This window comes from Mytilus trossulus, chromosome 1, assembly GCF_036588685.1.
Source record: "Mytilus trossulus isolate FHL-02 chromosome 1, PNRI_Mtr1.1.1.hap1, whole genome shotgun sequence".
Lineage (NCBI taxonomy): Eukaryota > Metazoa > Mollusca > Bivalvia > Mytilida > Mytilidae > Mytilus > Mytilus trossulus.
In genome coordinates this window covers 85300647-85326647 of record NC_086373.1, presented here as the reverse complement: position 1 = coordinate 85326647, position 26001 = coordinate 85300647, and the positions used below count along the sequence as shown (strand labels likewise).

Here is a 26001-nt window from a genome sequence, read left to right as displayed (position 1 = left end):
CGTATGCAGGAGTTGCTACATAGAAATAGAAAGTTCACAATGGGGAAGCTTAAAATCATCTCTTTTGTCGTGAAGTGTTGTTTTCAACCGACCCTTATTGCCAATTTCTAGATATGAGTCAATAAATAAAGTAAACTAAACTGTATCTGTTGCATCCTTTATGTCAACTTCGATGAGAGGAATGCGTTCAACATAGTCAACTTTTAATTATTTAGTGAGAGAACTTTTTTTTTTAAAGTGGAAAAAATAAAGGTTACTGTTATACTGTTAACTTCTTTGTTTTCTCCCTTAGAAGTTCCTGAATGAAGTCTGACTCATATGAATATAAAGGGAAAAGTCGGAAAGAAAACTTTGTTTCAGTAGGAATCCAGACTGATTGTTTATCAACTAAACTGAGATAAACAAAATGCTTGATTTCTTTTAAATTTACAACACTTTTGTTACGTTTTGAGACCATTATCATTGCCATGATAACCAACTGTGCTCCTCCTCTTAAGGATTTGATTCTTATTCTTTCTTCATGATCCGCTACATAGATAATGCTTTCTAGCTAAATACAAGTTTGTTGACTATGTTGAACGCATCGATCCCATCGAACTTGAAATAAAGGATACAACAAATAGATAAAAATCTCCCAATTGATATTCCTGAGCATCTGTATCCTATAAAGATTTCCTTGATAGAGAAATGCTACATACAAGGAAGCACGAATTCCTTGATAGAGAGTTGCTACAAACTAGGAATCTTTTTTTTTTTTATCTATTTAAACAATTATCCTATGTACACCGTCACGATTATGTTGACAATTATGTTGGCGATTATGAAATATCCACCTCAGATGAAGGCAGATATGTTCAATCTTTCTTAATCTGAATCAAATCATTGAATCTAACATAACCGAATTATCCTTATCGTCGAATTTGCACTCGCATGAGCAACACGATGGTGTCACATGCGAAGCAAAAGATGCTTGCTCTTCTTGAACACATGTGATCACCACCGGTTTTGGTATATCAATCAAGTGAAGGAGTAACTGATTACCTTTCCGTAATACTTAAGGTTATATGGCTTTTATTTCTAGTAGAACGAAGGAAGATACATTTGTTTTTATCTTTGTTGGAAAGTTCTTCTATTTATGTAAAACTTTTACGCGACTTTGTGATTTTTGATGAAATTCGCGTGTATTTAAGTACGCTGTATTTCCGAAAAATATCAGAAAATGAATGACAGTCTTTTATATATTTTGGATGGAAAGCAACATATTCGTCGTCGCAGTTAACTTTGTGCTAAAGTACATTTTTGGTCTTTGAATAGATGTTACGGTGCCAAAAGTATTAGTTCGTTGATTAAAAAGGGGTATTTTTGTTCAAATTATGATTTGTATCAACTATCAACTATCTGGCAGCCTGGACGTATCATATTGTTTTCTGTAAAATGATTACGTATAAAATAAAACTGACGACATAAGCTATTTAAATTATAAGTATCTATTTCTTTCTTTCTTTTAAATTTCAAAATTCTTGTCAATTAAAATTAAATCATCTCTGATTTCCTGTTCTCCATTTCGAAATGTGTAATAACAAAAAATGAGTGACTAGGCTATTAATTATACCAACATGAAGTGTTGTCTGCTGAGAAGTCTAATTCATCATAAATTACCTCAACAGGAAAGCACTGATTTAAATGAGACCACAGAGTAATAGTTCGGTAAATGTGGCATTTTCTGTCAAATTGTAATATATCTTATGTTAGGATTTACATATTTACATCTTATATACATGTATCGTAAATAAATAAACACATTTATTCTAAAAGTTATCAAAGGTACCTGGATTATAATTTAGTACGCCAGATGCGCGTTTCGTCTACATAAGACTCATCAGTGACGCTCATATCAAAATATTTATATAGCCAAAACAAGTAAAAAGTTGAAGAGCATTACTGATTCAAAATTCAAAAAAGTTGTGCAAAATACGGCTAAGGTAATCTATGCCTGGGATAAGAAAATTCTTAGTGTTTCGAAAAGTTCAAAGTTTTGAAAACAGGAAATTTAGAAAAATGACCACATTATTGATATTCATGTCAACACCGGAGTGTTGACTTCTAGCCTTGTGATACCCTCAGGGACGAAATGTCCACCAGCAGTGGAATCGACCCAGTGGTGTAAAAGTTATCAAAGGTACCAGGATTATAGTTTAGTACGCCAGACGCGCGTTTCGTCTACATAAGACTCATCAGTGACGCTCATATCAAAATATTTATAAAGCCAGAGCATTGAGGATCCAACACCAGTTGTTTGCATGGTACGGGTTATATTCTTTTCATATATGTTATGATAATATGCTACTAAACGCCTAACCGGAGCGATTGTGCGTGATTTTGATATGATGAAGACATAACATTTCCCTAAGCTTAATTAATGCTTGAGCCTGCATGACAGTCAGCACTAGTAGTCCTTTGTTAATCTATGTATCTGTCATTATGCTGAGTTACTTTTTGTTACTTATTCTGACTAATTTTCAACAGATTTTATTTGGTTGTATTAATGTGCATTATGTTTATTCTGTATTGGCTAGATGTATAGGTGATGATTGCGATCTCACAAAACAGTGTTCCTGTTGTTCCTTTATTTTCCTCGGTTTTATTTTGTCGCCCGGATTTGTTTTCTCTCAATCGATTTATGAATTTTGAACACCGATATACTACTGTTGCCTATATTTTCAATGCACCAAATCTAAAGAATATTTCTTAACTAGTCAATAATTGATGTTGTCTTTAAGTTTCAAACACTGGAAAAACGAATGAAATATTTTGCTATTACTTTTTCCTGCTATTGACGACCTCAAACCTTAATCAATGACAAACGTGAAGGTTTCAGGTTTCCATTTTTCAACTTCTTTAAAAGTACCAATTTTTCACCAATAACACATCCTCTTCTCCGTCGTATGACGTTTACATATCGCTGTAAACACGCTACATCATGCATGTTCCACACTATATGCAATGGCGTGTTTCAGACACAAAAAATGTTCAAACATAATTACGATAGGAAGAACGACTAAAATTGATTAATACGATTTGTCGGTGTTTCAACTCACTAGCGACATGTTTTCGATGTCTTAGATCTGCAGATACTAAAAAAAGGTCTGATCTGTATTTTTGTCCATTTTGTCCAATTACCGAGTTGATTATTTAATCTGATTTGTGAATTCAAATGGCGGTCGAGGTATGCTTACCCTGTTTCGCTGCATTTTGTGTGCACTCAATTATTGTTTCAGTAAACGGGCAAAGAGCGTGGAACCCTGCGTTCACGTGACATCAGCCTTAACGGTTCAATTCTGACTGGACGTGGATGTATACATGTACAGTCCGCACATCCAAACGGACGCCCAAAGTTAGTCAAGGTTTTACTGCCGGTCCGAATAATACCTGTAATTACTATATTTCTATTCACCAGTCACCCTTACGAGATTTCAACACATGTAAACTACTGACGCTTTCATTTTGCCGATTCAAGTAAATCTACAAATATAGCTTTATTGGGTGAAATGAGAAGATATCCCTCATTTCTTGAAGTAATTTTAAATATGTTTAGATATTATAAATATAAATTAAAGTCTAATAATATCCTTCTCTCTAAAGCCCTGAATGTCTCTAGATCACTTAATAGTTTAAACAAAAATAGTTGGTATAGTTGTATTGCTATTCTTATGAAATATCTTGATATAAATCTTAAACTTGTTAAAAATTCAAAGATGGATTTAAAATCACATATTTACCGGATATTAAAACAGAAAAATTCTTGTATTTGAAATCTGAACTTTACAATGATAGACAAAATAATCAGCATGGAAATAAACTAAGAACTTACAGATTATTTAAAGAAAATATTTATATGGAAAAATACTTATTACTTTTAAATGAGGATGAAAGGCGACTGATCAATAGGTTCAGAGTCAGTGCACATAAATTAGAAATTCAAAAAAGGAAGATATGTCGGGCTTCGAGTGGAGAATAAAATATGTAAATTATGTAACACTAAAGTTGAAGATAAAATTCATTTTCTTCTTCAGTGTCCTGTTTTATAAAATAAAAGATCTGAATATATAGATTACTTAAATAAGGTTAACAAAAACTTTAAAAGCCTCCCAAATAAATCAAAATTAATATGTCATCTGAGGATAATGTTATAATTTAAAAAGTAAGTTTATTATTGTGTACTTTATTCAAAGAGAGAAAATCAATTTTAGAGACAGTTAAGTCACCGGTAGTTTGTCCATCTATATTATATTGTAAAACCTTGTAAAACTATATATATACATATCTTTTCTGCAGAAATTATCTGGGTGAAAAAGACTTGACTTTGTTTAATTGTTAAATAATCAATGTAATCAACATGTAATCACTTGTGTGAAATTGAACTTAATTGTACTCAAATTATTGGGCGTCATAATTGACAATAAAAAACTTTGTATTTGTATTTGTATTTGTACATTTAATGAATATTTGTATAGTAAACGTTATTTTTATATCCAGTCATACACGGTTTTCAATTCCGTCGAATATTTATTTTCTAGTTTTATACATGTATATTAAAGATAGAATTGTAAAATCGAGGAGCTACAGTTTAGGTAGTATCAATGATTTTTATGTCCAAAAGAAACGTGGAAGTTTATGAGGGAACCTGTAGATCGTATGCCTTTAGTAGAGTAGCAGTAGTCTTTGATACAGAACTACTGAAAATGTTTAACTTGTAGTCGCGGTTTTAATTGGATGTTGTTGTGAGAATATCTTTAAAAAAGAAACATATGTCAACGATGTTAAATTTCTCACTCTGTTATCCTCTTGTTCAACCGACTTCACACAAACCATACGATTTCAATTGTACATGCACATATGTACAATCACTTTGATATTGTGACTTTAAGTAGCTGTGTAAGTTGGTAATTAACCTTACTGAACCTTACATTGCACATTAAATCTTCATTAATAACGCCCTCTGCTACACCTAATATGACATATGTACACATTTTAGTACTAAGTGACGTAAATTGAAATATTCATGCGCGCTTGGTTTTTTTCTGACAAAAGTTTCACAGTTAATTGCAAGTTTTGACAATTTGACGAATACAGAAACACTGCTTACCGGTGATTATCCGTAACCAGTCCCTCGCGTATTTTAATGTCAACAAATAAATGAACGAAATGATTTACTAATATTCGTTCCTAGAAATAAATTGAAACTTGCTATAAAATAGTCATATCTTTATTCCCAGTAGTAAATGAGTATTGTAGTGCCTGATCCAGAACTAATATAGTCGTCTGTAAATAGAGTGAAATTTTTGCAGTATTCTTTGAAGGTTTATTTATTTTAAGCGAAGTGATTGTATCCGACCACATATTAAATAGGCACAATATGGGGAAAAAAACAAATGCCGTTGGTATGGCTATTCATATACCATTCGACGTTTCAATGTCAGAACGAGGATTTCTCTTTCTGATGCGTACTCATACGCTACGATGCGCGTCAGCTTATTTTAAAAAAAAATATTTGACGTATTGTACTGAAATATAAAAAAAAATCATTCCAAAACGTACACTTATTTTATTGTAAAAAAATGTATGAAAGCACGTGGAAATTTGGATATGTGGAAAATTGTTTACAGTTTTGTACACTCTCCACGAAAACTTGACGACAACGATTTTTCAAATGAATGACTGATATCTGACACTCCTATTTTTGGAAGAGGTCGGCTTTCAGGTGTTTCATTACTTGAGTTTGTCTGAAGTGCTAACTTTCCTCTTGCACTTCTCAAAGCTTTTCTGGCCCATCGAATGCATAAAATGATATGTCTCTTTTTTAATAAGATATAAGCCCATGGGTCAAGTATTTGATTAAAAGACGCCAATCGAATTACCAACAAGTCCAGTTCATCACTATGTTTTATAGTCCCTGTAGTACAGAGTAACACCACAACCTAAAACAGAGAAAATGAAATATATTTATCACGGAACAAATGTTGGTTAAGTTGTACTTTGGAAAAACATTTACTAGTAAAAAATATTCATATGACAACGTGCTGCTAATTTCATCGTTTCATAAATTTGTGATTACAAGCTCGACATTTGTTTAATTTGCAAACTATATTGATCATTGTTACCAGAAATTAATCTTCGTTTTTATTATTATGTGTATGTTGAATTTAAGTAGTATTAAATTTTATTGCAGACTTGGCAAAATATTTTGTAATCAGGATTGCAGACAACACCACTGATCAGGTGTATGTAATTATCCCTTCTTAAATATTTGTTCGTACTCAAACAGATATCAATTGCTTGAAAATCAAATAATTGGCGTAGAAGGATAATCAAATGTCATATTTAACACTGTTTGGGGATTCATCTATCACTCAAATTAAATTTATATAGTAATAGGACGTCTCATATAATGCAAATGATTCGTAGCAGCTCTAGATCAACTTTGGAAGATGACTTCTATGCCGTTTGTTAATATGGTTCATATTTTGTTTAATTCAAAACTAACCAAAAATATTTAAATGTGTGTAATTATATCAGTTTAATAGGATTCTACAGCGCCATTATGCCAGTTCATTTTTACAATCGTAGAAATGGAAACCATTGTAGGAATGACGCGCTGCCAATTTAGCTCTTGAAGACCGACACATTTATCTACATAGGAACATAACGATCCTCATATATCATTTGTATTTTAAAAGACAAATGTATCTACTAGCTAATGAGCATCAGTTAATGCTCCTGTCTGCATAGGGTCAACTTTAAACTTTTATCTGATCGGTTGTGAGGTGAAATTTTCAAAAATTCATAAAAATTTGAAAAAGGTGCCCTAGATTTTCTCTTTTCGATTCAATTATTACCTTTTTTGGGGGGGATGTTTTTTCTTGAGTCACATTATCGAAGGACCAACACGGAAAGTACTGAATTAATAGATTGTTATGTACTTCGACCGTGGTAAAAAAACCATCGAAGGTTATGTATTTTCTACATCCTTCTTGATAGAAACCCATGTCGTCGACTTGATATCTTATTGTTCTGCTCAACTATGTTAAAGATAAAATTAAAACCTTATGCAAATGGTGTTTTAAAATAAAATACTTCGTTATTGAGCAGAAAATAGTCATTTTATTTTTCTCTATTAACTTAAATTTTTTTGTTACTATAGTAAACATTGCAGTAAGCATTTATAGCCTTCCCTAACAAAGACCCTCGATTCCTTTGTTCTATTTCAACCGGGTTTCCGCCTCATATGTTCACAGTCAAGCTGACTTCTGAAAACTTTCAAATTTTATAAATCAGAGACGACGGGTATGTGTTAATGGAACAGCATCCAATTAAATACACAAAATAGCCAAAATAGGCTTTTAGGGGTCATCATAAATTCTACAATAATGAGCAGTATGTCGTTCACTAAATCACTCCTAGTAAACTTAATATGATGCAAAACGAAATGTAACACACTTTGTTAGATAGCGACAACCACTGACAATTCATCTAATCAAATATCTTATAAATGTGTCTACGACATTTCTGGTCGCTTACTTCGCTGCTTCTCCACTTACTCAAGTAAAATTTAAAACATATCTATTGCTGAGTGCACACATGAGAATACATGAGCTCTTCTTGCATGAATTACAGATTATATTGAAAATAGACTTCTTTAAGTTATCGTTTTATCTATATTAATGACAAGAAGAGGTATATTTTATTGGCCAATGTCGCTTGAATTCGTTTAATTCAAAATGTTAAAACCCCGAAAGTTAATCAAACCAAGTGAACGTTTTAGAGCATATGTTTTACAAATGAAATATTTTTTTGTCAATTTAATTTTTTGTTAAATTCGAAATATTTTAATTGCAAACTCTTGGTAGATGTCTTTTTAGTTACCACTACCCATTGTGAATTGATATGAATCTACAAAAAGATAACATAATCTTACTTTTAAGAAACTTTTTTGAGTTTGGTTGGCAATAACCTTCTTTTCATATTTGTGAGAATTATTAAAATAAATTTTCAAAGTCAATCAAAATTGCATCTGAGCCATTGTATGGCATTTAAGGTGGTACCCAACACTTTCCCTAAAATCAATTTGGCTCGTTTAATTTTCATAAAATTTTGACCTAGTATTTGCTTTGCCCCTTGGAAAAAAATATAAATATTTCAAAAAAAAAATTGAACCAACCATTTGAACAGAAACATTACACTGGAAAGTCTGGTTACATAGCAGTTTGACAAAAACTTATTTTGAACATTGAGAAGCTTAATATTCCATTAACAACACAACGTCATTAAAACGTTAAGGTGACTTTACAGAGTTATCTCCCTGTAGTGTTAGGAAACACCTAAAGGGCATACGATACAGTTACAGGGAAGGTAATGACGTTGCTAACGTAATTTGTTATTTTCGCGACGTCAAACTGTGACATATCGGGCAAAGATGCATTTTTCGACTGATTTTCATCATTCAAACTGATTTAATTTGAAAACGAGTTCATGGATCCATATTTTTCAAAACGGCATTTTGTTTCATTTTGCAGGGAGATTATGTGACCCAAATTTTATAAACTGTAAATAGAGGATTTTTTATAATTTTGATAAACATGCAGTAAAAAATGACGTGTTTTCCTCAATTCATGAACATTTGATAAATATGAGTTATTCCTAAATAAAAAATTGCATATTTTTTTATGATATTTATAAAATACAGAAATTACCGATTATTTAACAAAAAACAATTTATCTTTTATAACAAAAAAGTTATGTCTTTCTTTCGAAAAAGAAATTACGGCCACAAATCTGAATTTTGAGCAAATATACAAAATTTCTACCTCATTTTACGCAAAATGTAGCACATGAAGGTATATTTTTTATTACATATTTGATTTAATCAGGTAAAACCTAGCCTATATGCAAATTTTCATGAATTTGTAAATACAGGATCAAAACTGTATCGTATGCCCTTAAGTTCTAAAATTTAAAATTGTTAAAGTTCAGAAAAAACGCCATTATATTGTTACAACCTTAGAGAATACACATGATGATGTGATTCTTCAAATTTGGTTAAGTTTGAAACTCGTTTTGAACATGGTCCTGATGTTCAATAAATCAGCCTCTCTTCATACCATTCAATAATTGTTTATCGACCTTTTTATACGGCTGAACCTGTGTTTCATTTGAAAAAAGAAAGAACCAATCAATTAAAAAAAACCGTAAAAGTTAAAACTACCTAGTTTTCGTGTTCATCTTAGAAAGTATGGTTTCGTTAGATTGTCCACAAACAATTATTGAAGAATGTACTGGTGCTGTTCTAAGAAACAGGGCATTGATGATGTTGTTGGTGTTGTAAAAAAAATGATTTAGAAAAAATATAAAGTAATCTTGCATGCTCATATCATATTTATGTATTGAGACATCAACAATTTGGTAATGAATCAAAAAGTAAAAACAAACCTTTGGAAAACCTTCGATATTGATGAGAATATGTAACTATGTATGATTCTGTCAAAATTCTTCATTCAATTTTTTTGTGTATCAAAAATGTACATAAAAAAAAACGTAAGAAAATTTTACTGGAATATACTGAACACTGGCATCGTTATAATATTCAGATTTTAACTCAACGTACGCACAACTTCTCTGCTTTATGTATTTTAAGTAAAGCAAATCTTTAATATGTTGGACCCTAAACGCAACGGCCATTAGTGTCCATATCCAGTAATTGGCTGGGTACCAATATTTTAATTGTTATATTTAATTCTTAATTGCATATTATGTAATTATGTATTCATTGTGTTTTATATTGTTATGTGGCACTATAATAAATTATTCTGATTCTGATTCTTAAAAGAAGACCAAATGTATCTACCATTATAACGTTTGATTATTGTCATTGTTTGAGTTACTGTATCTATCGTGATTTTATGGTAAAATATTGAGATTTAACGCTGTTTTGAATGCGTTATATGTTTGTATTACGTACCATTAATGGTGCCCAACATATGATAAATATAAGCACTACTGCTATCAAAAATATCATCATCTGCATTTCACGGTCTATTCTGCAAATTTCATCTTTATTGCAGGAAATTGTTTTAGAAGTGTCACGCATTTGTATTAAAGTTGCGATCACAGCCACATTAGAAGCGGTTATCAAAACAATGATTAATATTCCTGTCAATGAATAGATATATGTAAATGCTTTCCCCGTTGAATCTTCACTCCTAAAGTCAAAGAAACACCATGTCCCTGGATAATGTAGTACATTTTTTCCAACACCGATTAAAGGTAGGCTGGAAATAGCTACAGAAAATATGAAAAGAGATGATAAAATATAAACGGCTTTTCTTTTTGTTACAAATCCGGCATAAAAATAAGGATGCATAAGAGCTATATAACGATCTAAAGCCATAATAGCCACCACAAACATAGTTGATAATCCGGAAAATATTAACATGAAAGAGAAATAATTACATAAATGCTCTCCACCGTACCAATGTGGGAAATGTGAATACTGGAGGAATGTCACAGGTGATGTTGATATTGTTCCAAAGAGATCTACAATAGCCAAAAGTCCGACAAGTCGGTAAAATATTGTTCTTCTGTTTTCTTTCTTTGACTTGAATAACACTATTAAAGCTGTCATATTGCCTATTGCACCGGCTGCAAACATTAAAGCGGGAACTATTGGTGACAAAGAAGTGTGTGGTTCCATTTCCAAAACTGTAGTGTTGTTACCAATAAACGCTGACGGGGAAGAATTACTTTCATCCATTGGATATTTTGGTATTTTTCACTTTTTGCTGATTTCCATTTATTCAATAGTTGACATTAGTATATTTTTTAAATCTTAATCCAATTTAAAAACACACTTCCAATAGTATTTCATTTCTATGATATTTAAAAAATAAAGGTAATCACATGTGTAGAACTATTTTTATACTTGAAGTATCATTTTCCGAACTTCCCTGTCAGATAGTGTAGATCCATTGAATGACACCAATCGATTGTTCAACTAAATTATCCCATAACGAGTTGTCATCATTAATTGATAAAAATAGCAATCAATAGATTATTTCAGCTTGCTGGTTTTTTAGACGCCATACTCCTGAAACAAAGATGAAAAATTGTTTGAGTAATTATATTTTAGCTACTTAATCACATTCCACCATTATATAATAGTACATTTATAGGTAATATTTGAGTAAATTATTTAAATAACAATGTACTTCAGTCCTAGTAAAGTTTACACACCCACAAAAATAGCTATTAATTTTCATACACTATAACATCTTCAGATTTTAAATGGTAATTTTTTTTTTTAAGTCGTAGATATGATAATTCTCATTTATAGGTTATTATAGTGAGTGCTGATGCATCAAATTACTACAAAAATTTAAATGATCTATTAATATTCTTCATGAACTGTATATATATCCTGTTCCAGATAATTAATTTCTCATATAACTTAGACTTACTTAACACATGCAGTTGTGTGCAAATATAGATAAAATACAGCTTTCAATTTTGGATAAGAATTAAAAAATGTTCAAATTTAAACAAATAATGTTTTTTCCAAATTTTATTTTAAAAAGTATGGTGATGCAACTTTGTTGTGTGTGTTATCATCACACGACATACATTTATATATTTGTGAAAAGAAATAATGCACTAACAGAAAAAAATATTACATCGATTGTTATTGAAAAAACAAAAAATGTAATGACAAGAAATAGATTTACAATTCGATATAAAGGTAATAGTAATATACCGCTGTTTAAAAATAACAAAACAAATGCGGGTAAAACTTAAACCAAGGGAAACACATTAACTATAAAAGGAAAACAACGGAACAACAAAAACACTGGAGTGCACTGAGTGCAAACAAATCCATTATGATAAGTTACAAAGTGTGTTACTGACCTAATACGATATGTATGCGGTTAGAAAATTCCATATGGGGGGAAAGCGAAGCCCGAATCCTTATATGGAATTTACTGACCCCATATTTATCGTTTTAGGTAACTAGGACACTATGAAAGAAACTTATCTTACCGAATTTCTTAGATTGTGGTATTTAGATCGGTGACCTATAAAAGTGACCAAGTCTTTAATACCTTTTGTGATTAGTATCATACTCCTATTGGTCTATACAAAACAAATGCTAACAATAACAACTGGTTAACTTAAAATGTGTTTTATGAACTTATTTTAATCGTTCTGACTTCATTATCAATATCATCGTCTATTGAAACGTAAAGTTTTTCCTTTTTTTTTTGGTAAAAAGGGACATAACACCACTACTAACCGAGTATTGAAATATCCTAACCTAGCTACTAACCTAAAAATGAATATAAACCATCTTCAAGCGGTTGCTATTGACCAATCATATTCCTAGAAATGTATGGGATGTAATGTACACATAAACCTTTCCCTCTTTTACAATTATATGTTATGTGTCTTAAATATTACATGTTATACTTTGACTTTACAGGACCCATAACAGCACCTGTGCATGAAGTGTACATATATATATATACCAATTGAAAAATGTCTCCCAGATCAGGCTTATCATCATTTACTTAATTGAATGTTACTTCTTACAACCACAGGAAGCTATATAACCAGATTTTCCCAATTGCAAAGTTAAAACAATCTCGACCGTTATAGAATGTATCCAGGCATTACATAGATTTATTAGGGTATCCGAAACTTCCCTTATGTACGTCATCACTGATATTTTGGTTTGAGCGTCACTGATGAGTCTTATGTAAACGAAACGCGCTTCTAGCGTACTGAATTATAATCCTGGTACCTTTGATAACTAATGAGACTTGTCATCTGATTGTGATTGTATTGATCAACAAGACAAACTGACAGCTTACTCTTCTGAGCATCATATTTAATATCCGCTTTTTCTGCTAGGGTTTGTTTATGCCACCTTTATATTTCAATGTAATGGGGCTTTTTTATTTTTATTTGTTTGACCAAGCTGTTGTTACACTTTCCTTGGCTTATTGTCTTTGATTTTACTAGCTACTTTTTGTCAATCACATGATAAAAATAAAAAGTAAAATATACAAAAATGCATTAGTATTACTAAACAAATCCAAAGAGGTGAATGGGGTTTAGAAAAATGGCCAAGGGATTTCTACCATACCCATGATTGGGAAGGGAATCCTTTTTCTATTTAGCGTGTGTAATTAAACAGCCATTTCTAATGAATTTGACTATTGTTGAAAGAGTGATATACTCTCTGCAGTGTAAACGTACCTTACAATAACAATCATGTAAAATGTCTACCCTACCCTACTAAAGTAAAAATCAAAATGTCAAGCCCTTCGTCGCGCTCGTCCAAATAACTGCGTAGTTGATTTAAAGTTAAACGTGTTTTCCTCTTGAAAACAAACAACAGTTGCAACAGGCTATAAATAAAAATTTAAGATCAAAACGGATACACACCAAAATATGAGAGACAAGTTGTGTTCAAGGGGGTATGACTTCCTGTTTGAAGATACTTATGCAGTTGTAAGTGTACATTATACTAAATATCATTGTTGTTTCTGAAAACTTACAGAAATCAACTTGATTTCATAAGTTTTTAATGTATTTGACTTGGGATGAATCCCATACCCTTTCAAAAGTATTCGTCTTTTAACGAACCTTGGATTACGTTTATAAATCAAAGAACCTTAAAGAAAGAACTAGGTCATAGCTGAATTTTATTAGCTTTTAAGCTTAATTTCTTCAATATTAATTCAGATTATTAAATTGGTGTATATCTCATATTGGAAATATTACATTTAAAAAAATTCGTACAATTTAAGATTGATACATTATACCTTGCATATAGAAAGGAATACTTATGTCGAAATTCATGTGCAAAATGTTTCGATGAACAACATTGCTACACGCAAACCGCATGTTTATGTTTTATGTCAAAAATGTTCGAAGTGAACGAACTTTTACAAAAAGTCCAAAAGAAACTTCAAACCTTGTAGTTCAGTATAAGCATTGCTCTTTGCAATTAAAAATCAGCCCACAAACTGCGTCAATGTGAGCCTTGATTCAAATATATACAGTATGTCTTATTCCCGGTAGTGAAATTTGGAGCTGTCATTTAACATTTGATAGACGCTAACACTAATATATTTCGAATAAATCGAACCATTATAATATACTGAAGTCGGTTGCCTTTAGATTTTAGTATAACATATGGCCTTCTAATCAACACTGACGAAGTTAACAGTGATTAAATTATCACTATTTTCTTTCCTAGAAGATCTTTTTTTGTGATATTTGTATTTGTATTTGTATTTGCTGCCAATGATAAGAAAGGAAAAAATAAGATTTTATTTATTGCAACTATTCGGAGATTTTAACTGAGATTTAATTAAAAATCAATTTCTCTTATCATATTTTTGCCAGAGCCAGCCATCGAGTTTCGCATAACACTGTAATTTTTTTTATTGAAACAGGAAAAGGGTTAAACTTTTCGGATATATAAGATATGTTCCCTTCCTTTGAGATAGTTTTTTTTGCGCAACCATCGAATTTCACAAACGCATTACCTATGTGTATGTTTCAAAGGTATAATTATTTGATTGATTTATTTTATGCATTCTTCTTTTTGTAAGACAGCTGTATATTTTTTTCATTTTTACTTGACTTTCAAAACTCAAGTATACATATTTATAAAAATTTATATGCGAATTTTATCAAAAACATGCATAAACATCATTCCGAAGTAAATTCCTCAATCATCAATTCAACTGATGGTCATTTAAATGTAAATGAAATATTCGGGTAACCTCTGGTTTTTTTCTACACGATATAACAGCTACAATGGTCTGGTGTGTACAAATTTGATTAGATGGCGCGTTGCAAGTACAAGATGAACGATGTGTCCATCTAGGGTATAATATGTTTCATTTAATATGTACATTTCATCGCAATAAATGTGTTTAATATTTGCCGCTGGGCGTAAAGCACAATCAGTTAACCAACAAAGTAATATAATATTCTAATAAAATTACACAAAAACTAATTTCTCCTTTTTGATTTCTTAACAATACAATTATATATATTGATTTTGTTATTCTTTTTTTTTTACTTTATGGATTGATCCGTTCATATCGTTGTTATCCTACTTATTATTTATAAGCCACATTTATGTCTAATGGACGAAATATTAACTATAAAAAGTAAGCAATCAAAAGACTTCATTAAATACAACAGATGGACTTCACATTTTACAACTTTAGGAGATCTAACCCTTTTTGGGGTACTGTCTTTTACTTTTGTATTCCAATGTACAAAAGACTTATACGATCGAAATTACCTTAAATTTATTGATGAATTAGATCTATTCATTATATCATTGTAAAATAGTTTTGATTTATTATAATTTAGTTCCATTGCACCAGGATAAAAAGAAAATCCCGTCCTTATCTTCACCTGTGATCTATCCTTGGTACAACATAAAAAAGAATATAAAAAAAGCCAACCTTCACACAGCTTTGAATAAAAAGCATAAGAAAAGTATATTTCTACGATAAATTAAACATGGTGTCAAAGCGGTTTATTTAATCAAAGGTTAAATCTTACATAACATATTATAACCATTTCATGTGCAATTACGAACAGGAGTCAATAAAGAAACAAATGTTGGTATAATGTTGAAAAACTAAAACTATGTTGACCTCTTTCACGTCACATGATTGGCGATAAGTCAGAAATTTTGTACCTTAGTAAAATGAAAACAACATGTCATAAGGTATCAATTTGCTGACAAATTTACAACTTAAATTTACTGACAAAAAAGTAGAATAAAATTGGATACATGTTTTGATTTCTCGTTAGCGTGTCATGAGGAGAGTTCTAACTCACAGTCATCAATTTTTGTATTGTATTCTTGTACATCTATCATCTATGTCTTCAAGAAACTTTTTTTTATAAAGTGAAACATATTGATGATAATTATCTTCAATCAGGAGACAGACATTGATTATTGTAGGGGTCCAGGAGGATTTTTTTCGGATTGACTATTCTTTTTCTCTGTTACTACGAATGCTTATTTTATTTGCTAGGATTTTACATGAACTGTTTCCTACATGATGCTCACTACTCCTTTTTTCCTTCTATGAGAATTTGAGTCAAATCGGTGAACATGAATTTGACACTTGTTTAAGGAGGAAGTACTTTTTATCAGAATCAAGAACATGGCATATACTATTAACCAATATATTTACATTATAAAGTAACTCAAGTTATGTTAATTATAATTATTGAATTGGTCTGTTCATTTCATATGTTGCTTAATGCGCATCTAACATTGAACCAATTATAAATGAGTTATGACATATATTTATGAACACTTTTTTAAAAATACAATGAGTAAAATTGAGTATTCACTGTGATATCAACAAACTGCGTAATTTTTTATAAACCTTACTTGAATTCTGTAAATAAACTTGTTCTAGGTCATGAAAAATCTTACTTGTGAAGATTCCTACATTATACGTTGTAGACGTTTCGATTAAGATACACATAATATTATAGAAATCAGTTTTCCGATTGTAAGTTACCCAAAAGAAACATTAATAAGGTAGAGCAGAATACGAAGAATTGATTTTCTTATAGTTTTGCTGTATACAAATTTCTGGAAATATTTTGTTCATATCTGAACAAAGCTCTGTTCTAATCTATATTAAACATTGCAAGACCTTGTTTTTACTGCGATCTTTCATAAGAGGATATTTCTGTTATGTCTTTTTATTCATAACATATTACGTTACAACGATAAATGTCCGAGAGAATATCGTTTTTGCGCATAGAAAATATATTACATTATTATTACATAATATTCTTGATCAAATAAATTTGATAAAATATTTTATTTTTCAGAGTAGTTGGTACTTTGTAGAATTTTATGGATTGAAATACTTAATTTTTACAACATCATTTTTGTCTGGATAAGGTGATAGTCATTATTTGTTAATTCACGTTGTCTATTAATTGTGCCTTCTATATAAATTAATTGGTGATCTTGAAACTATAAAACATCCAATCAGACCGTTAAGAGTGTATACACGGTTTAACTGGTTGATGTTATTTAGTGGAGTTCAATCTTAAGACTACTGTTCATTGAAAATCAAACATACGAAGAAGTAGACTACTGTTTCTGCTAAAAAAAAAACAAATTTGCAATTTAATGGTATCTCCATAGTTATCTAAGGTACCAGAATTATAAATTAATACGCCAGATGCGCGTTTCGTCTTCATAAAACTCGTCAGTGACGCTCAGATCAAAATAGTTATTAAGCCCAATAAGTATAAAATTGAAGAGCATTGAGACAAAAATTTCAAAAAGTTCTGCCAAATACGGTTAGGGTAATGTAAGTCTGGGATAATGACATGTTATCACATATATATATATATATCGTTCCTCAGCGTTCCTTTTTATAAAGTACCAATATCCAAATCATATCACACGAGTAAGATCAAATTTGTAAAAAAACAAGAATGTGTCCACAGTACACGGATGCCCCACTCGCACTATCATTTTCTATGTTTACTGGACCGTGAAATTGGAATAAATTCTTTAATTTGGCATTAAAATTAGAATGATCTTATCTAAGGGAACATGTATACTACGTTTCAAGTTGATTGGACTTCAACTTCATCAAAAACTACCTTGACCAAAAACTTTAACCTGAAGTGTAACAGACGGACGGACGAACGGACGCAAAGACCAGAAAACATAATGCCCCTCTATTATCGTAGGTGGGGCATAAAAAGTAACGAAAGATTTAGTTATCTTTCTATTTGATAGAATTCCTCTGATTAATTTTTTTTTAATCGTTTTAATATAATCGAAATATTTTTATTGACAAATAATTTATTTGAAGTGTTATTCAACTGAAAATCCACATACCAACTATCTCTTCTTTCAAATATGTTGCTTAATTCGTATAAGATAAACTTCTAATGAGGGTTTCTCAAGAAGAATGGAAAGATCCAGTGCTATTCTTCAACTATAAATTACACTTGTTGGAGCTAAGGCTCTGTGTTGAAGACCTATAATGGTGGGGTTTTTTTAAATTGTGACTTGAATTGAGAGTTATCTCATTGGCACACATACCACATCTTCTTGTATCTATTTCGTGAAATATATCATACCTAATAAAAAGTAGGTCAACCTGATTTTAAAGCTCGCAATATCTCCTAGGTGAACGATATTAGAGTACATAGTATACTTTCTGTTTCATCAAACAACAAACAAAAACTATTTCATTTTATAAAAACAAGTTTAATACCATTGTTCTTAATTTCAGACCATCAATTTCAGGCCAAATCTAGAAGAATATTGCACTATATAGAACAGAGAGCATTAGTGTGCATGATTGACTAACACAATTTCACAATGAATAGGTTTAAAAAAAAACGATTGAAGTTAAAAGATTACGTACTAGACAATGCAAGACAGTCCATCAATTTAGACAAGTAATAATAAAAAAAGAATCCAACTCTTAGAACATAAAACAGTCTATTATTATTTTCATTTTAGTTTCTTGTGTACAATTTGGAAATTAGAATGGCGTTCATTATCACTGAACTAGATATAGGAAGATGTGGTGTGAGTTTAGGGGCCATCTGAAGGACGCCTCCGGGTGCGGGAATTTCTCGTTACAATAAAGACCTGTTGGTGACCTTCTGCTGTTGTTTTTTCTATGGTCGGGTTGTTGTCTCTTTGATACATTCCCCATTTCCATTCTCAATTTTATTGTTATATTTAGCATATTATTGCAATTTAGTTAAACAATAAAAACAACTGCAATCATTGACAACTAGTTATATAATTCATATGTTTAAGAGACTTTAAATGAACATTGATAGAACAATGAAATACTGATCGATTGTAAACTGCAAGCTTAATCAACAGAATCATTAATGAATGATGATGGAATAATTCGCAAAAAAGAGCTTAAATTAACGTTTGTCTGCATCAGATAAAATAATATCAGGTAAAAGTACAGCTTCATTTTATATTTGAAATTAATATATAATCGAAAATTCTTAACAAATTTTCGAGATTCGTGATGTATTAAATTCACTTTGGCTTAATTCTAGTTATAGCATTGGAACTGTACGGATATTAACTAAACTATATCTACACTTTAAACCGGAGAAATATGCAAGGAACAAAAATCTTGATTTTATACTTTTAATCCAGATTATAAATAAATCATATTTTACACTAAACAAGAACATTAGAACTGTTAATAAATCACAGGGTTACAGTCATATAGAACCAATGACATATTTATAGTAAGAGATATTATGTGTAATAGATTGACTAAATGCTTGTCGATTTACTAAGTATGGTTAAATTGAACGACTTTCTAGTGAATACATGTTGCATCGTCCGATCTTCTAGCTAGTCTTGAATGTATGCCTTTCAAATATCCTTTTATCAATTTGACAGATGTGATTCCATATAGAAAACTACAGCATCAACTAAATTCATACTTTTTGACTCATTCAAAAAGACCTTGTTTTCACATTTCTAATGATGTATAATGGTTTGTAGCTATGCTGCTAATATTATGTTTGAATCGGTTTTATACTAAAAAAAAATATTTGTTAGGGGGTGGGGTGCATAAAGTTCATTTATGTTTTTTTATTGCACTTGGTCTGTTGTTTCGTTGTTCTCCTCTTATAGTTGATGTGTTTCCCTTGGTTTTAGTTTGTAACCAGGATTTGTTTTCTCTCAATCGATGTATGACTTTGAACAATGGTAAACTCATGTTGCCTTCATATAGCTTGGTGTTTATCAATGACAGCATTGGTAGGCTTCAAATTGAAAAATAAAATTTGTAAGACATCATTCAACCATTGATGAATAGATAGAATAACATACATAAACATTTTGTTGAAAATCTAACACATGTTTTCTAAATCCTTAGAAAAAGGTTTACTGTAACTTTAATCTCAAAATCTTTGAATTTAAAAATAGTTATACTTAGTGTAGGGATAAAATCATCATAGATTTTAGTATTAAAATAAATTACGCCAGATGCGTGTTTGGTATATAAACGACCTTTAAGGAACGCTAAGTAAGGCCAAGTACGGTACGATATTTGAAAGCATTTAAGATCACACATTCCAAAGAGTTTTGTCAAGTAAGTAAAGGTAATATATTTCTGAGGTATCCTTAGTATTTCAAAATCCAAAAATTATGTAATTAGTTAATTTTGATTATGGCTATATATCAATGATAATTCATGTCAACACAGAAGTGCTGACTCTGAAGGTTGTAATACTCTCCCGGAGGAAACCTCAAACAGCAGTGGCATCGACTTAGTGGTATTAAATGAACTCATCATATAAATTAAGAGTAAGATCGTCTATATTCAATCTGAATAGATCAATATCAATTGCTTATATAACATGTCTTTTAGTATGTAATAACATACGTATTGGGTTTGTATCATTCAAGACAATCATCTGCGGTACATTGCTTCTGTTGCAAAAAATGGTTTAGATCATTACGGTTACTTGCTATGCGCATGTTTGTCCCCCAAAATACAAATATGTCGCTAGTTATAATCAGCTATCGACAAGGTTAATGGTGAATAGAAAATGGACACGTAAACCTTTTACGTTCCAGTCGTAAAATGTGTGAGTAAGAAAAGTTACCGTTTGGCTGTTAACCCCATTTCAACAATTCTATGATGGTCCCTAGATGTCCTGTTGCAATGACAACAATATTTACAGCCTATCATACATATCCTTCTAATTGGTGTTAAGAAGACACAAAACGATTAATAAATTTTGATAAGATATACAGTTAGTAGTGTCATCCGGGTTACGACGACCAAAACACTTACGCGTAAATGATAACAGTATATAACTCTAGAGTGTTTAAAATGAACTTAATAGACAAATCTAATTATATGATAAGTATCTTTAAATATATCAACGTAGAAGGTTTTCCAAGAACATATGCAAAAGTTCAGTTGATACTAATATGACTTTTTAAGTACTTTCCGTTTTTATTTTATTTTCCTAAAAGCTCTGTGTTCTTTCTATTTTACTTTTTGCATACAATTTTCGGAACTGAATCTTGTAACATCTTTTCAAGCATTTGCCTAATCTTTCAAACATGTCAAGGCGTGATATAACACCTACTTGAAACACTTTAAAATATGATGCAATAGCCTCAGTAAAACCTCGAAGCAGTATACATGTTTCTTGTAAATAATATTACCAAAAACCCTGAACAGAATTTATTTCACACACAAGAGACAGCAAGTCGTAATAACTTTCATTATCACATTTCCAATTATTCATGATTTGTAATTATAGAATTTCCAATTATTATTACGAATTGATACATCCAACAAAAACAAACCTATAAACACAATTATCCACCTACATATGGAAAGGTAATAGAGATTACCTATAATCCCTATGGAATTTGTCTATCTATTGAGTACACCAATATATCAGTGATATGTATAACAATCCGCTAAATACAATGCATAAAGGATTTACATATTATTGCTAGTAAAAGTTGATAGAACAAGTAACACCAAAGAATGATTATTCCTTTGATATCACGAAAAGCAAATTGTGAAGTACATTTTAATGTCATTTTACTTTACATTATAATTTAAAGGATATTTTGAAGAAATGGCAAATTATAATTCAAACCAACAACGCAATACATTTAATGTTGCGATCCTCTTACTGTGTACAATAATTGAAGAATCAGTCCATACCAACTATTAGAAAAACGAGGGAATAAAATCTGCAAACAAGGACATAAAAAATGAAGTTTGTCTGAAAGCTTATTACTGTAGAAAACGGAAGTGTAAACTCGACCGACGGACGCCAAAACCGAGTTTGCAAAATCAATAAAATGTCCGAAAAATAAACCTCTATAACTTACAATTCGAATAAATGCACTTCAACTTTACTCTTAATCAACAACATCATGCGAGCATTTCTATCATTTATCAAAGTCATCACTTTTAAAATAAAACGATTTTTTTTCAGACATTACCTTTGATTGTCATGACACATTTATATTTATTAACATATACTGAAACATTATAACACCAGTGTTTTCGATATCACAAACTAGTCAAAAAAATTTACTAAATTTTATCATCGGTATAAGGACATCATTTGTAAATATAGATCAACATGCAGACTGCATTTTTTTGCCTTAATAGTGATTCATTTAAAGGGTCTTTGCATCGGAACACATTTTTTCTAAACCAGTTGTTGGCATCATTATATGTTATGATGGTATGATACTAAACCCCTAACTGGATGGATTGTGCCTGGTATTCATATGATGAAATCATAATCTTTCAATAATTTTAATTGAAGTATGGAGCTGGCATGTCAGTTAGCTGCTAGTAGTCTGTTGTTATTTATGTATTATTGTCATTTTGTTTATTTTCTTTGGTTACATCTTCTGACACCAGACTCGGACTTCTCTTGAACTGAATTTTAAATGTGCGTATTATTTTGCTTTTATTTTTCTACATTGGTTAGATGTATAAGTGGAGGGTTGAGATCTCATAAACATGTTAAACATCGCCGCATTTTTGCGCCTGTCCAAAGTCATGAGTCTCTGGCCTTTGTTAGTATTGTATTATTTTAAATTTGGAAATTAGTATGACGTTCATTATCACTGAACTAGTATATATTTGTTTAGGGGCCAGTTGAAGGTTGCTACGGGTGCGGGAATTCTCGCTACATTGTTGGTGACCTTCTGCTGGTTTTTTTCAATGGTCGGGTTGTTGTCTCTTTGACACATTCCCCAATTCTCAATTTTATATAATATTGAAAGTATTTAGCAGTAAACTTGTAGCATACGAAACTTCTAAAAATCATTGAAGGTTAAAATAAAATGAACCATCATTTACAACACAATGAGACAAACAACACAGAATATATGAAATAAACACATCAATAGCAAAAAAAAACAAGAGAACGTCTGTCTAAATCAAATAGCGAAAAGCTTGTTTAAATGAGGACTGACCGACCGGATTTGTTATTTATGAGACAGAATTCATACAAAGAATTCTCTTAGACCAAAAAAAAATATCTCGCAAATTCCTTATCTTGACGATAAGAGATAAACTGATATGGTCTGGTCAATTCATAACTAACATTTTTGTGAGTGATGGAATCTAGCTTTACAATTGATACGTTACGCCCGTGCATGTTCATGTAAACAGAAGAATGCTTAAGATGCAAAAAATACAGCATGGTTTTACTGAAACCAATGCTTAACAGTTTAAGCAGTCACCCATCCTAAATTATTTAACGAACGATATGCCTCTATCTTAAATCACGATGTTTTAGCAGTATTAGGGTTTAAGATACTGGTCTCGCTTTTTATTATGAATTCAAGCAAATCCGTTATCCATCATTTTTTTTTAAATTCTTTTTTGTATTTTCAAAATAAATTTGCGAGGTTTAAACCTCGGTAAACTGTCATTGCCTTTTTTTAAATTAATCAAATAATGAGTACTTATCACGTTACATATCGTATACGAAACCCCTCTAAAACAAACATAATGCAACAGCAGAAATTTCATATATTGAGTGCGAAACATCAGCAAACCATAGAATTAAAATGATACAAAAGATAAAACAGAAAATTAAATATTTTTAAACATGCTTTTTATTAGAAATTGAGGTAAATTATGTTTGTGAAATGATTCTATGCGGCCGGTTTATTCATCTTTAGAACAAAACAAAAAATTGAAGTCTGGCAGATTTTTCAAAGGGTCGAAGAGAATAAGATATTATACACATTCAATTTCAACGTCCATGTATGATAATGTTTTGATAACAGAAATTTTCTGGAAATTATTTTCCTAAAATTGACACAATTGCACTTAGTTATATCGTAAAACAAGTTAATTTTAGTCACAATATGTTATTCACCTTAAGGAAAATTGTGCGTGACTTCAATACAATCTCGTGCAGCATTTGATCCAGAAGTGTCAAAACTTAAGTTCATTGACTGAAACTTATCCCATGGCTAAGAATAAAGTAGGAACACAAATATTGTTACATCACAGGATAATGAAATGATCGATCAAATACAAAAACAGCTAGACAAAATGAAATAAGAGTCAGCATATCTAAACAACTATGAATATACTAATAATGAAAAAGCAAGGGTTTACAATTATTCGTATGAGATAAAACAAATCAAAACGCAACTTTGCAACTGTCACCTTTCAACTTTTATTTGATCACTCAGACACAATGCATACATGTAAAAGGCATTGAAAGATGAAAAGATTGCGTACTGTTTGTCTATCATTGAAATTTTGTGTTTTTTTTTCCATTGTGATCCCATGTTGTTCCATCTGTTTCGCCCTTTCAACATTAGAGCTTTGATATACTGTTTCTTCCCTATAACTATCTTGTCTACTACCACCTTCTTATATGTCATTGCCAATGCAAAAATGATACTTTTAACAGTTTTTGTCACAACTGTTTAAACATTAACTTTATACACGTTAATATCAAATGGAATGTCAAACTTAGTTGATACCATTTGTGATGTACCAGATGTGCATTTCGACGAATAATGTCTTTTCAGTGAAGCACGAGGTCAAAATATATTACAAATGTTGAAGAGCTGAACGCCAAAAAGGGCCCAAAGTATAGCCAAATTCGGACAAAGAATCAGAGCTTTGCGTAAAAGGAAAATATTGCTAGATTTAAACATCAAAGTTCAACATTTGGTTAATTGCAAATCGGATTGTGTTGCAGTTTATGAACGCACACAAACGTTCGCATACAACACCGGTCAGCAGATTTCAAATGCATTAAGTTATAGTGACTATCATTACAAAGAACGTGGTTTACTTAGTAATGGGCGCCTGTGTCGGATTGACACACTGGATTTATAGTAAAGGATGAGTTGAGATATACAGACTCTGTGTTGGGGTTGAATTGTCAGGGAACCGTATAACTTACAGTATATGATTAGACAGTTTCAGAGTAGGATTTTGTTTCAAAGTTAATATCTGTTAGTGAAATCATCATCATGAAATTGCGCTCCATCATATATTATCATATGGTGATACATAATCGCACTAGGTTCGAAAAAAGATGTGTCACTTCTCAAGAATGAGCAGTTGTAAAAAGGAAAACGTAAAACATAATTTTATATATTTATAAATTTGTCGTTTTTTCGACTTGTTCCTTTATTCATATGAGTCTGACTCATACAAAAGCTTCTTAGAAAGAAAGAAAAGAGGTAAGCAGTAATCCTTAACTTTACTTTACGCAATAAAGATGATGTTTTCTCACTGAATAATTCGAAAAGATTACTATATTGAACGCATCTTCCCTATCAAATTTGATATAAAGGATGAAGAGATGCATTTTAGTCTTACATCTAGAAATTGACAAGGAATGTCGGTTGAAAACAAATCTTTACGACAAAAGATATCGATGAATTAAGCTCCCAATTGTGAACTTTCCATTTCTATTAAGCAACATTCCAGCAGCACCTGCTTACGGAGTATATATCTCCCAGTTGGTACGATACCAAAGGCTTCTATTTCTAAGCGATGAAGAAGTTTAAATCATTATTTTCATCTGAGCGTTACTGATTAGTCTTATATGTAAACAAAACGTGCGTCTGAGTATTAAATTATAAGCCTGGTACCTTTCATAACTATTATCATGTCGAAATGTACTACTGTATTGTTTATTTGTGTATTACTCTGATCTGAATGTTCTTAGATATAGGAAGATGTGGTGTGAGTGCCAATGAGACAACTCTCCATCCAAACAACAATTCAAAAATTAAACCATTATAGGTTAAAGTACGGCCTTCAACACGGAGCCTTGGCTCACACCGAACAACAAGCTATAAAGGGCCCCATTGTCTTTAATTTTACTGTAGTTCTGTTATGT

The 26001-nt window shown here is 31.0% G+C and overlaps 1 protein-coding gene across 1 annotated transcript in view; it reads right to left on the bottom strand.

Moving 5' to 3' along the window:
• Positions 1–5589: 5589 nt before the first annotated feature.
• The window catches only part of LOC134687791 (prostaglandin E2 receptor EP4 subtype-like), a 28820-nt gene continuing 8408 nt past the window's right edge, over positions 5590–26001 (bottom strand). The window contains exons 2-3 of the mRNA XM_063548249.1: positions 10016–11140; positions 5590–5978 (exon numbers count right to left, since the gene is read on the bottom strand). Coding sequence (XP_063404319.1) covers positions 5661–5978; positions 10016–10807 — 1110 coding nt within the window. The 5' untranslated portion in view covers positions 10808–11140 and the 3' untranslated portion in view covers positions 5590–5660. The remainder of the gene's footprint in view (positions 5979–10015; positions 11141–26001) is intronic.